The sequence below is a fragment of the Lupinus angustifolius genome, chromosome LG19 (assembly GCF_001865875.1).
Source record: "Lupinus angustifolius cultivar Tanjil chromosome LG19, LupAngTanjil_v1.0, whole genome shotgun sequence".
In the NCBI taxonomy this organism is placed as follows: domain Eukaryota; kingdom Viridiplantae; phylum Streptophyta; class Magnoliopsida; order Fabales; family Fabaceae; genus Lupinus; species Lupinus angustifolius.
In genome coordinates this window covers 12,411,949-12,424,566 of record NC_032027.1, presented here as the reverse complement: position 1 = coordinate 12,424,566, position 12,618 = coordinate 12,411,949, and the positions used below count along the sequence as shown (strand labels likewise).

The window sequence follows — 12,618 nt, the reverse complement described above, 5'->3', positions numbered from 1 at the left end:
TGGCACATAAATTGTGAGAACCATAACCACACAATTTTCTCAATCCCCATAAAAACTTTGTCCATAATTTTTTAAATAAATCAAGCTCATATTTTCTCCTAGATGGAACCACAAATATGTTAGAACTAGAAATGGCAAAACAGGGTTTGTCCGCGGGCATGCCCGCATTTCTTTACGGGTAGGGCATACATTTTTTATCCAAGTGCCCATTTCGTCCGGCATGTTTTGCCCGCTAAGTTAGCGGGCATTTCCGTTGGGCATGCAGGCGGCCCGCGGGCGGCCCATAAATTTAATTTAAGGAAAAAGTAAGAAAATTTTAAATAAGTTATGATGTAATGTGATTTTTAATTCCTAAAAAAATTGTAATCTAATGTAATTTGTTAGACTTCATATAAAATATAAAAAAATGTTACTTTTTTTATCTTAAACTACTTTATTTAATTTCATTTCATTTATCATATGAATTTTTTATTTTTTTAATTATTCAACAATGCCCACGGGCGGCCCTTTTTAAAACGGGCAGGGCATTGATGGGTCGGGCCCTTTTTAATTATTCAACAATGCCCGGCCCGCTTAATGGGTTCATTGCGGGCGTGAGCTAAATGGGTCGGGCGGCCCGTTTTGCCATCTCTAGTTAGAACTAGCTTTAACTCCTTACCTCAGCTTCTAATTGACTCATCCACACATGCTCAAATTGCACAATGAACAACTAGGGGTGACAATTGGATGAATTTGGATGAATTTGGATGAATTTGGATTTGGATCCTAATGGATGGATAGAAAACTATCTATCAATCCATTACATCAAAATTTTAAATTATCCAATCCATTGGATATGGATTCTGATCCATCCATTCTATCCATGTATCCATTTTAATGGATTGGATGAATGAATATTCAACCCACTTTTTTTAATTTGAACAAAACATTTTTAATAAAACAATTTTAAGAAAAAAATTTATTTTAAAATTTTTTATGTAATAAAGTATATTTAAATATAAAATTTTAAAAAACATTTTGAAAAAATGTCTTTAAAAAAATACTTTTAAAAAGTGATTGTTCTTTAAAAAACACTTTTAAAAAAATAATTTTCTTAACAAACACTTTTCAAAAGTGTTTTTTTGATAAAGACTTTAAAAAGGTGAATTTGTGAAATTTTTTATAAGTATTCTTATTGGCAAGAATCTATAGTGCAACATAATTGGCAGGAGTGTAAAATTTCAGTTTGGTTTTTGATGAAATTTAGTGACCGAACCAAACACAAAGATATGTTTCAATTCTACTCGATTAGCCGCAAATTTTATTTAGAAACCGAACTTAACCACTTCATTAATAGTTCGGTTCGGTTCCGCATTATTTAAAGAAAATCCTTAAGAAATATTTGAACAAAATTTACAAAGTATAGAGTCAACTAAATGAATACTAAACATATCAATAATAAAGTATTTAATACTTTTTCTAGTAAAACAATAATAATTCAATATCTCAACGCACTACAAACTTAAAATTTTAGTCCACAAAATCTTCGACAATGTCAATTAAAATTTAAGAATGACAAATTTGGTATCAATTTTTTAGTCCAAGAGTAACACCTAATACTCCACTTCATTAGTAATGTCCTCAAGTTCTTCCTTTATTTTCTTTTAGTTTCTTAATTTCCTTATTTAATTAATTTCATCTCTGAATAGTGACAAAATGTATACTATTTTTTTAGTTTTATTTTTATCTTCTCAATAGATAATAGAGATCATTGATATTTAGGCTTGTTTAATTTACTAATTTATTTTTTCTATTTGCATCTTATTTATAGCTTATATGTATTAATAATCATAAATTCTTAATCATATTTTATTTTCTAACTTTAAAGCTTAACCATCTAAATATAAAATAAAATTATTTTTTAATATGTGGTACAGTTCAGTTCTAACGGTTCCAAAATTTACAAAACTGTGAACCGAACCGAACTTAAATGATTGCAAATAAAAAAAACTGAACCGAACCGCGGAACTGAACTGAACCGCGGAACTGAACTGAACCGTATTTTATGATTCGGTTTCACGGTTTAACCGGAATCGCTTACACCCCTAATAATGGAACTTTCACAAGTTGTATGCGACAGTCCATTATCCTGAAATATTTCATTTTGTTATTATATTATCATATTAGTCAATAACTAAAATGATATATTTATACTTTGCATTAAGATGTTGGGTAAAGTACTAAGGTGGAAATCGTTTATACTTTTTTGATAAACACTCTTTAAAACCACAATTGCAATTTTCAACTTTTGTAATGTGTGTGGGATTATGCTTAGAAAAGTGAGAGAGATTTTTTATATTAATATTGAATTAATTACAAAAAAAAATTGTTTTTATTTTTGGATGGATTGGGTATCATCCAAATCGATATTCATTGGATATAATGGATGAATTTGAATTCATCCATTATCAAAACTATCCATTGAATTATATCTACTTAAGTCCATTAGTTCTAACAGATGGATTTGGATTTGGATGAATTTTGGATTATGAATAATTTTGTAACCCCTATGAACAACGCATCACCTACAACATAAACATGTCACACAACCACCTTCACCACACCAATGAGCTAGAGTTTTAGGTCTACTCTCTTGTTCGCAATGACACATCATACATTGTCACACAATCACTAATAATTCTTACATTCAAAAGCCTCATAGGTGGGTGAGGTGAAGTCAATTGTTATCTACAACTTTTAATGAGTATATTTTAAGAGTGTCCTCTACATGTTTGCTAGAAAAGAAAATGTTTTTAATGCAAAACTTCTCTTTAGGCATTCACATGTTTCTAATGATTCTTATCATCCTTTGTTGCAGTGACAATGCATAGTGAACTAATAACCAAAACAAATACTAAATATTATCTATTAATCATATATAAATTAATTCTCTCACTCTCATATAACTTTGCCCTTTCTGAATAGATAGTGATACCATCTCTCCCTCGAGTAGAATGAACAAGACACGATAACTTATTTGCAAATTGAACTTCATTCTATTATATTCTCCCTTCCCACTTTAAGATTGTAGAGGACATAAAAAAAGTTTCTTTAACAATTATTATACATTTATTAAGCAATGTGTGTTTAAAAATTATTCTAAAAGTGAAATTTGCTCTTGATTTCATTGTCGCATCATCATCACCATCTTCAATATCCCAACTAAGATCCTCTTCATCTTGGTCTCCTACACTTAACCTCTTCCACAAATCAATCCTACTTGTGGATTCTAGGGCTTCCCCTTTATTTTCATCCTCTAATTTTTCCATCATATATATTGTATATGAAAATGATTAACAAAATATTTACATATATATATATATATATCGTTTCTTATATCAAATTACATATCAATAATAATAAATAACATTAAGAATACTTTATCAAAAATTGACACACTTTATATTTAATCAGGCATATGATTGAGTTCAGGATTAAAAAAATTACCTGATAAACATTTACAATCGAGTAATAAATAAATTTTATCCGATCTAACTCAACTCATCTTCACCCCTACTCATAGAGTTGAATTCAAATTGAACCTTCCTTTTCCTTATTTTTCATTTTTTGCTTTCATACATAATTTATTTTAACATGAAAATAGATATAAGAGACCAAGACATGACAAAAGAGTAAATACCTTGATCGCTCAAAAATTTCATACATACATACATACATATATATATATATACATACATACATATATATATATATACATATATATATATATACATACATACATACATATATATACATACATACATACATACATATATATATATACATACATACATATATATATATATATATATATACATACATATATATATACATACATATATATATATATATCAGTTTGGTCCATTTTAAATTGAAAAACTCAAAATGGTCCCCAAAAATATTAAATATGGTCGAATCAGTTTTTTTTTAAGATCAAATAAGTCTATCTCATGTGGTATAAAATATGTTAAAAAGAACTATTTTGGCATACATTTTATATTTTTGGGACATTTTAGATTTTTCAGTTTTTTGAGAGACCAAACTGGTACATATTGTCACTACCCCATTTTCGTGGGTGCGACGGGAAAATGCAAATAAATACAATGAAGTCGTTATCCATGTTTTTTAGAGGGAAAACATGAAAAACCAAATTAAAAATAAGGATTGATATGCTCCGTAGATAAAAATTATGTTTGGGAGCCGGTTACAGATAAGGAATATGTTAGACATCTCATACCGTCCGTTTAAAAATGGTACATAGATCAATTATGTGGATATTTCAAAATATTAATATTACCCTCATATTATTACACAGAAGAAAAATGAAAAACATATTTTTATATTTTTGTATCTAACAGATAAATGTTTGTTCCTACGTATCTCTAGCTATAGTAGAGAAATTAAGACTACGTAATTCTTCTAGAAAATGATTGGTTAATTGATATATTTTTAATTAATCTGTTTTATAAAGTTAACAATATAAGATAGTATAATAAGACACTAGTCCAATTTGCATTATCTCACGTTGCTTTTATTTAATTATCTTTAAAAATTAATAAGATGAGGTAACACTATAAAGCACTAGTCCTTGCTTTATACAGCATAGGATAGTTCGATAAGGAACTAGTCCTATAGTGCACTATTTTACATTATTTTTATTAAACTATTTTAAAAAATTAACATGATGATACAACACAACAAGATACTAATCCTATAGTGCACTACTTCGCTTTTAAAAAATTAGCAAGATAAGGTAACACGACAAGACACTAGTCTAGAGTGTGTTACATCTCTTTGCCTTACAAAACATAAAGTAGCGTGACAAGACACTAGTCCTATAGTGCACTACTTTATATTGCTTTTATTTAATCATTTTAAAAAACAAGACAAGCTAAAGCGACAAGTCACTAGTCCTATAATGCATTACCTCTCATTGCTTTGGACAACATGAAGTAGCACGATAAAGACACTAGTCCTATAGTGCACTACTTTACATTGCTTTTATTTAATTATTTTAAAAAATTAACAAGATGAACTAACGCGACAAGACACTAGTCTTATAGTACACTATCTCTCTTTACTTTGGACAACATAATAGCACAATAAGACACTCAACCTATAGCTTACTTTACATTATTTTTAAAATTATTTAAAAAATTAACAACACAGTAGGATGGCAAGGCATAAGGCTTATATTGTGGCTACCTCACCTTGCTTTAGACAACATAAATTAGCGTGACAAAACATTTGGCTTATAGTATATTACTTTACATTGCTTTCTAAAATTATTAGAAAAATTAACAAGATAAGGTAACATGACAAGACACAAAGTCTATGGTGGAACTATCTCATATTGCTTTGGACAACATAAAGTAGTGTGTCAAAACAGTCATCCTATAGTGTGCTTTACATTGTTTTTAAAATCATTTGAAAAATTAACAAGATAAGGTAACACGACAAGACACAAGGCCTATAGTGGGGCTACCTCTTCTTACTTTATACAACATAAAGTAGCACGATAAGACACTAGTCCTATAGTGTACTACTTTGTATTGCTTTTTAAAATTATTTTGAAAATTTTATAAGATAAGGTAAGACACAAGGCCTATAGTGGGATTACCTCGGGTGCACATCTGCTGTCCCGCACTTAGTGTCACTCTATGTCTCATGACCTTGTGAATGGTCATAAAATTACTTAAAAATTAAATTTTAACTTAAATATATTTTTTCAACCAATCACAAGATTATGACACATTGAGTGACACGAAGTGTGAGACAGCAAATGTGCACCTGACTACCTCACATTATTTTAAATTATTATTTTTTATTATATTTTTTTTGTTTATAAAATAAATAAATAACATAAATAAAAAATAAATAAAAAAAGAGCAAATATAATAAAAACAAAACAATAATAAAAATTTATATACTTAAACAAAAACCAAATAGTAACCTACCTATGAGATAGCCAAATGGTGAATATGGAAGTATTAAACCCAAATAAGAATAACATTGAACCTATCACCAACTAGAGGCAAAATTGAACACACACAACATCAAATATGAAATATGATGTCAAACTAGAATAAGGATAACACTATTAACATTGACAAACGAAATAAAAAACTAAAAGATAGGATGACTCATGCCCTTAGACATCTGATGTGGAAGAACCATGAGCAGCAAATCTCCGTAGGGAAGACCAACAGCAGGCTGAAATAATATTGTCCCCCAAGCAGGACAAAGACAATTTTTTTACTCTAAATTGCTGGAGACAACAACCATGTTCATAGGGACAACGTCGTCCCTACATGGGACGACGACCTTTTGAAAATGGTTTGCCTATCTTCACCTCCTTGATAAGTTAACAATACAAAGTGAGGCTAATTAGGATTGCAAACCTAATTTCTATGGCCAACAAAAGCCCAGCTACCTAATTACCCTTATTATCTTATTATTATTTTTTGAAAAGCTTTAACCTAGTCAAAATTGGGTGTTTACACACATAAAAAATTTGACATAACAAAATAGGGTTGAAAAGAAACTAATTCTAAATGGAAACCTATTTTCAACAAGGACTAAACTTAAATAAGCCTAATAAATATCATCACTCAATTTCATATAGGAGCCTAAGCTATTGAAAATGTGGTGTTGGATTCGTAAATAGCACTGAAATTATGAGGAGGGTGTTTACTAATAATTCAATGAAACAATGAATCAAATACTCATTAGTCATTAAAGTAATTAAATTAATAATTCAAACATATAACCAAATTCTTACTACATTTGCTTTAAATTACAAACCACATATTTTTGGCATATTGTCCACATAAAAACTCATGGACCTTCAACACATCTAAGTTACTTACAAACAGCAACATTAAGTCATGGCATCAAACTAGCTTTTTGGATGTACAAATAAAAAAAATTAGATACAAAATCAAACACAGTTGGAGTAGAATAAATAACTTAGACTGAAATTTTTCCAATTTCCTTCATTATAAATTCCTTTTCTTCCTCAAGTTCCTCATCTTCTGAACCTGAAAATAAACATAAGTAGGACCAGTGACTCAAAAGCAGGAATTTTTATAGAATTTTTCATGACACAGAAGGAAATTCAGGATATTATTTGTTGTCAAATTGTTGGTCTCAAATCAGTTTATAACAGAAAGCATAATAACCTTTTCCTGGAGACAGATTTTGAAGCAATTCTAGCAGCTTCTCCTTGTTCTTTGCTAGAATAATTTTTACTTCTCGAGGCTTATTAGGATTAGCAACAAAAACCTAGATAAACATGTCAGGATAATATGAAATAAATATAGATTATCATCTTCAAAACAATACATTATAACTGTAGAATAGTTTTAAAGAAGCAATCAATATTTTGAAAAGAGTACATAAATGGAATAGCCCCTCAGAATCTTTATAGTTTATATGTTGTCATTAAGGAGCATACAGATTGTGCTCATAATCTTTGAAAACTTGGTTGGACTTTTGAATTCTATTAGCAGGCAATCTATCAGACTTTCACCCTTTCACCACTTGTCGAATCTATCAAGCAATTTATCACGCCCTATTCACTTTCTGAAGCATGAATGCCGAATAAGCACCTTATTGGCGGCCATGCCCGATAATAAATACATCCATAAGATGTCTCTACTAAGAAGAACAAGGATGATCTCGAAGGACAAATTCATGCTCATCTTTTTCAAAGATGCATCTCTCAAAACCTTGGTAAATTAAACCTCAAAAATAAATACATAGCATATCATTAAAACAAGAAACAGATGTGCTTCCATATGTACATTGAATTCTCTTTCGTCAACTATGGGTTGAACACTCCTATTAACACTTGATTAAAAGGCATAACTGGATTTTATGTTTTATATAACCAGAAAAGGATGAGCTCATTATATAAGCTTAAAGGCTCAAATTGGAAAAATCACCTTGAAAATGTGGAAAGCTGATAACTGGATGTTTTTACTTGAATCCTGCTCAACCCAAAATATAATAAATAAGGAGTTATAGCAGATAGAAAGAGAAGGTAAAGCAAAATCAATGCTTTTTGCTGGTATAAAACATGAAAACTATGTAAAATATAGCTCTAGATGCTCATAATTGCTTTAAAGATTAATAGTATCGGCTATTTGGCATGCCAAGCATTTAGAATACAGCATGGATTAAACAATGCCATCGGGCTCTATCAAAAAACCAAAAGTTCAATAAGCCATTTACAGCAAAGCCATTTTTACAGCAAAGCCAGTTTCAATGATATTTCCTAAAGTTTTCTTTGGTCTTCCTCTACCTCTTTTTAATTAAACTACACTCAATTTAATCCAATTTTCTCACTGGGATCTTTATTAGTCTTCTTTTCATATGACTCGCCCACCTTTGACAAGCCTGTGTCACCTTCTCCTCAATCGGTGTTACTTAAACTTTCTCATGGGTACATTCTCATCACCAGCACATACTTCTTTTTGCTATTGTTGGAACTCCATTGCCCAACAGTACATTCATTACCATAGAGCATTCATAAGCATTGAAATTTATTTCCTCCTAAGGTTCTGAATTATATCTTAACTTCTTAAGTTTCACAGCAATAACATGACAAACAAGCAAACTGTCCAGATGTTATTAATCAACAATGACATCACCTACTCTCTTCCCTGCCCTCCGGCCTCTCACTTTATTTTGTTCTTATTCTGTATTGTCGCCATGGATTATCTAAAGACAATGTGTTCAAACAGTGTTTCTCTTCTTGACAAATCAACAAAATAAAGCATGCCACAAATACTGAATTGGGAGAATTAACGCATAATTGCCTGTTCTTGTAATGTTATAATACACAAAGGACAGTATAACTGAGCAGTCTGAGCTAGAAGATAAGATAATCACTCTTTACAACAGATGCAGCATATAACTAACAGAGAAATCAAGCTATATGGCACTTCACAGAAACATGGAAGGACACATCCTGTTGCAGAATATGCATATGGGATATAAGAAGAATATCATGGCAAGTAAATAAGTTGATTGAGAATCATGTGACTATGTTCATTAGTCATGGGGGAAAAGGAATATTACACATTGACACAGGATTAATAGGAGTTATACCCTTAACAAAGTCATCATGACTTTCAGGTATCGAACTTCTAAGATGTATCGCCTCATTATCTGAGTATTGGGAGATTCCAAAAGTATTTCCGAGAGAAGCTGAAGTCCACATAAATATAATAGTTAAAAGTCAAGTAAATCAAAATGATTATCATAAAGCAAAAAATATAAGAACTGTTGCCAGAACAAACCTTCAATGACTGCCTCCTAGTGACATAATTAGGAGACATCAAGAGTTTTTCGTATAAATCAAAGAACTGCAAACAAGAAGTCCTATTAGAAAATCTGAAGTATAATTTGGGAGATAAACCACCCAGATCATTGAGTTTGAACCATGCATGTGCTAAAAAATAGGGTAGCTGCACACTTGCACTTAACTTTCTCATATAGAATAGTTACTCAGATGGTTAAATTATTCCCCAAGAGATTTGATCTCCTGGGTGTAAATATCCAACCAGCGTGCATATATTTTTCTCCAGTCACATTTTGTGCTGCTTTTATATTTTCAAATCGGATAAATATGCCAAGGAGGAAACAAACCTCATCATAATGAGCGTTTAAAAATTCAGAGACCACATTTGCATGTTTAGTAAGAAGATCCTGCAAAGCATATCCATAGAGATGTATGAAGAAGTGACACACAAGACCCCACAATCAGGGAGATGGGGAATGGGAATTAGGTAGGGGGTTTAGATCTGACCTTAAAGGTAGAAAATGCATCAGATGCAACATCGAAGTTGGGCAACTCTACAAATTTAAAGAACAACACAAAGCTTGCAGATTCCAATATGTATCTGAAAATACACCAAAATATATATTAAAAAAAGTGAAAATGGTTTAACTGACTTGCCTTCTAAATATACTGCACGACAAGCACCAGTCTCAAAATTCAAATTTAGAGTGATAACCAGCTGCTAATTTGTAGGCCTAGAATAATTTAAAAACCACCACTGTCTCAACAAATGAATTCCATCATCGCCAAGCTTGGCCTCAAATCATCGAATGATAAAATATCCTTGAGACAATAATCTAAGTAATGAATTACAAAAATGGAAATAATGAAAGCCATAGTGGTGTGGAGCCTGGAACAACAATGGCAAGCAGGATTACAACTAAATGGAGAATCTCATCCAAGTATTGCAGATCTGCTAGCATATATGCACTACATATGTTCTATAATAAAGAAAATGGTCTATATTTTTATTCTTATACATATAAAAGTCTCTTATTTAGTGCAACTTTATTAAGCCAAGTAGTAACTCATGAGTGGTAAGGCAATTCATTTTATAAAAATTCAAATCAAGATTTCAGAAGGGTCTATCGCAGTCTGCAGTAAACATGAAGATATCAGAGAGGTGAAAAAGAATTTGGAGAGAAGAATGAGGAAAAATAAAAAACAATGACAAGCTAAAAATAGCTTACTGTGCAAGTGTTGGAAATTTGATGCAATCCCGCAACATTATGCCAGTGCTCAAGGCAATTTCTTTGTTATCATAGCTGCTTGGAGAGTGGAAATAGATACAGAGATGTTGTAAGCAACAACGAAGGAACATCACTATGAAATCGATTTTGCAAGCTAAAAATATTTCTAAATGCTCCTTTTCAAGAGAAGACTAAACCAGCCCATTTAAGGGACAAATAAACACTGAAATAAAGAGAAACCAAAAAATTCTCATGTTTTCAATTTGGCATAGAGCATTAATTTCAGTGTTCCAAGTTGAACAGAAACTACACAATTAGGAACAATAAAGATCCATCATAGAAAGAGGGGAGAAAGAAGGGAATAAAAAATAGTTCAAGTTGATGACACAAAAGTTGATGCGGTAAAAGCTTACCAAACAACAAGAAAGTCTAGTAGCTCAAAGTGTTGCTCAATGTATTCTACGCAGCAATAATTGGACTCAACCTTTTGTTTCAACAATATGGACCAACAGTGAACTAAATCCTTTCTTGCCTGTATCAAAATTCACACACCAATGATGAGCAACCATTTAAGTCAACTGCAACTGCACATAATAGTGCTTGGTATCAATCAGAATCTTACTTCCCATCCAAGTATAGGCAGCTTGTGAATTAGAAGAGTAAGAACATCCTCCCTGCAGATTTCCTCCACCAGCTGCGAAATCTGCTCCAAATTAGGTTCCGACTCTCCATCTCCAGAAAGCAGGGTCCTCATTGCTGCAAAGTTTTTCTCAACTTCCTCTAAAGCCTACAACAAAGGATAAAAAGCATCAATAACCACTAACATAGAACTGTTACTGGGGATTGGACTTCAATTAATCCGAGCCAAGCCAAGCCGGGAAGACCTGTTACTGGGGTTAACCATTTATTCCTGCCTATTGTTCTTATTCACAAGATTCAAACCTGAAACCTTACTTAGAACCAACCACTTACCAATTGGACCAACATCCTCTCTTAATTTTGCTTCTCACTGACATAGAAATCTCATTAGGTCATTAATGTTTCTCAAAGGAAACTACAATAGCAGCAAGTTACACTAACAATTATTTTAATGAAGTTTTAAAATGATTAGTTTAGAAGTAAAAGATAACATTTTTATAGCACAACACACTAAACTACACAAAAGGGTATCTAAATTCATGTATCTGATTATCATGTAAACAATTATCATGACAAAATTGAAATATTTGAAGACATGCCCATGATTAAAGACTACAACTTTAACTTGAAAAAATGAAAACCCAAATAGAAAATGGAAGAAATTTGATAAAAATGGATTAAAAAAAAGTAACCTTTTCAAGGGCTTTAACTTCCACAACAGTTTTGGTATCAAGAGCCATAAGACTCTCCTTGATGGAACGAGCCACCTCTTGCGGCGTTTTAGGCCTCAAAGCTTTGAAGAATGAGAACGACATGATGATTGCTTCTCTCAATGTCGTTCTCTTTCCCCTTTCCCCGTCGATTTTGGAATGGAGAAAGAAGAAAAAGTTGCGGCTTTTGAATCTTCTCTTTTTCGATTTTCAATCTTCAATTCCAATTCCAATTAATTAATTCCATCATGATTACGTGAACAATCGGAAGAGAGAAAGAGAGAGAGCATTAGTTACAAGTTAATTGTTCTTCATTTTGAGCGATAATAAGAGATTAATGATAACCTGAAGAAAAAAGAAAAGCGATTATGAAATTGTATTGTTATAATTGAATATAAGTTAAGAAGTTAATTAAGTGATTGTTAAATTGTCCACGTCAAGTGTGAGGAGAGGTTATCTTTGCTCCATTTATATTTTGGCGCTGAGACACTCACTTCTTCGGTTGGAAACATTTGCATTAAATCAAATGGAGTGTTTCACAAGGAAAAAAGGAATGGATGTGAAAATTATATATAATGTTCGCTAATCTAATGGATAAATTATCATACAATTGCTCCCACTTAAGAATGATGTATCCTAAAAGTTCCATAAGTATAAGTAATTGTCAATACATCATCCAATATTTATATTTAAT

General features: G+C 31.4%; 1 protein-coding gene across 1 annotated transcript; it reads right to left on the bottom strand.

Annotated features, from left to right (window-relative positions):
* LOC109334914 (calcium-binding protein 39-like) lies at positions 6,772-12,264 on the bottom strand. The gene is made up of 11 exons (XM_019570916.1): positions 11,907-12,264; positions 11,198-11,362; positions 10,989-11,107; positions 10,576-10,650; positions 9,854-9,947; positions 9,694-9,753; positions 9,345-9,410; positions 9,154-9,252; positions 7,986-8,030; positions 7,221-7,323; positions 6,772-7,079 (listed from the first exon to the last, which is right to left on the bottom strand). The coding sequence occupies exons 1-11, from the start codon at positions 12,027-12,029 to the stop codon at positions 7,009-7,011; spliced, it is 1,020 nt and encodes a 339-aa protein (XP_019426461.1). The 5' UTR covers positions 12,030-12,264; the 3' UTR covers positions 6,772-7,008.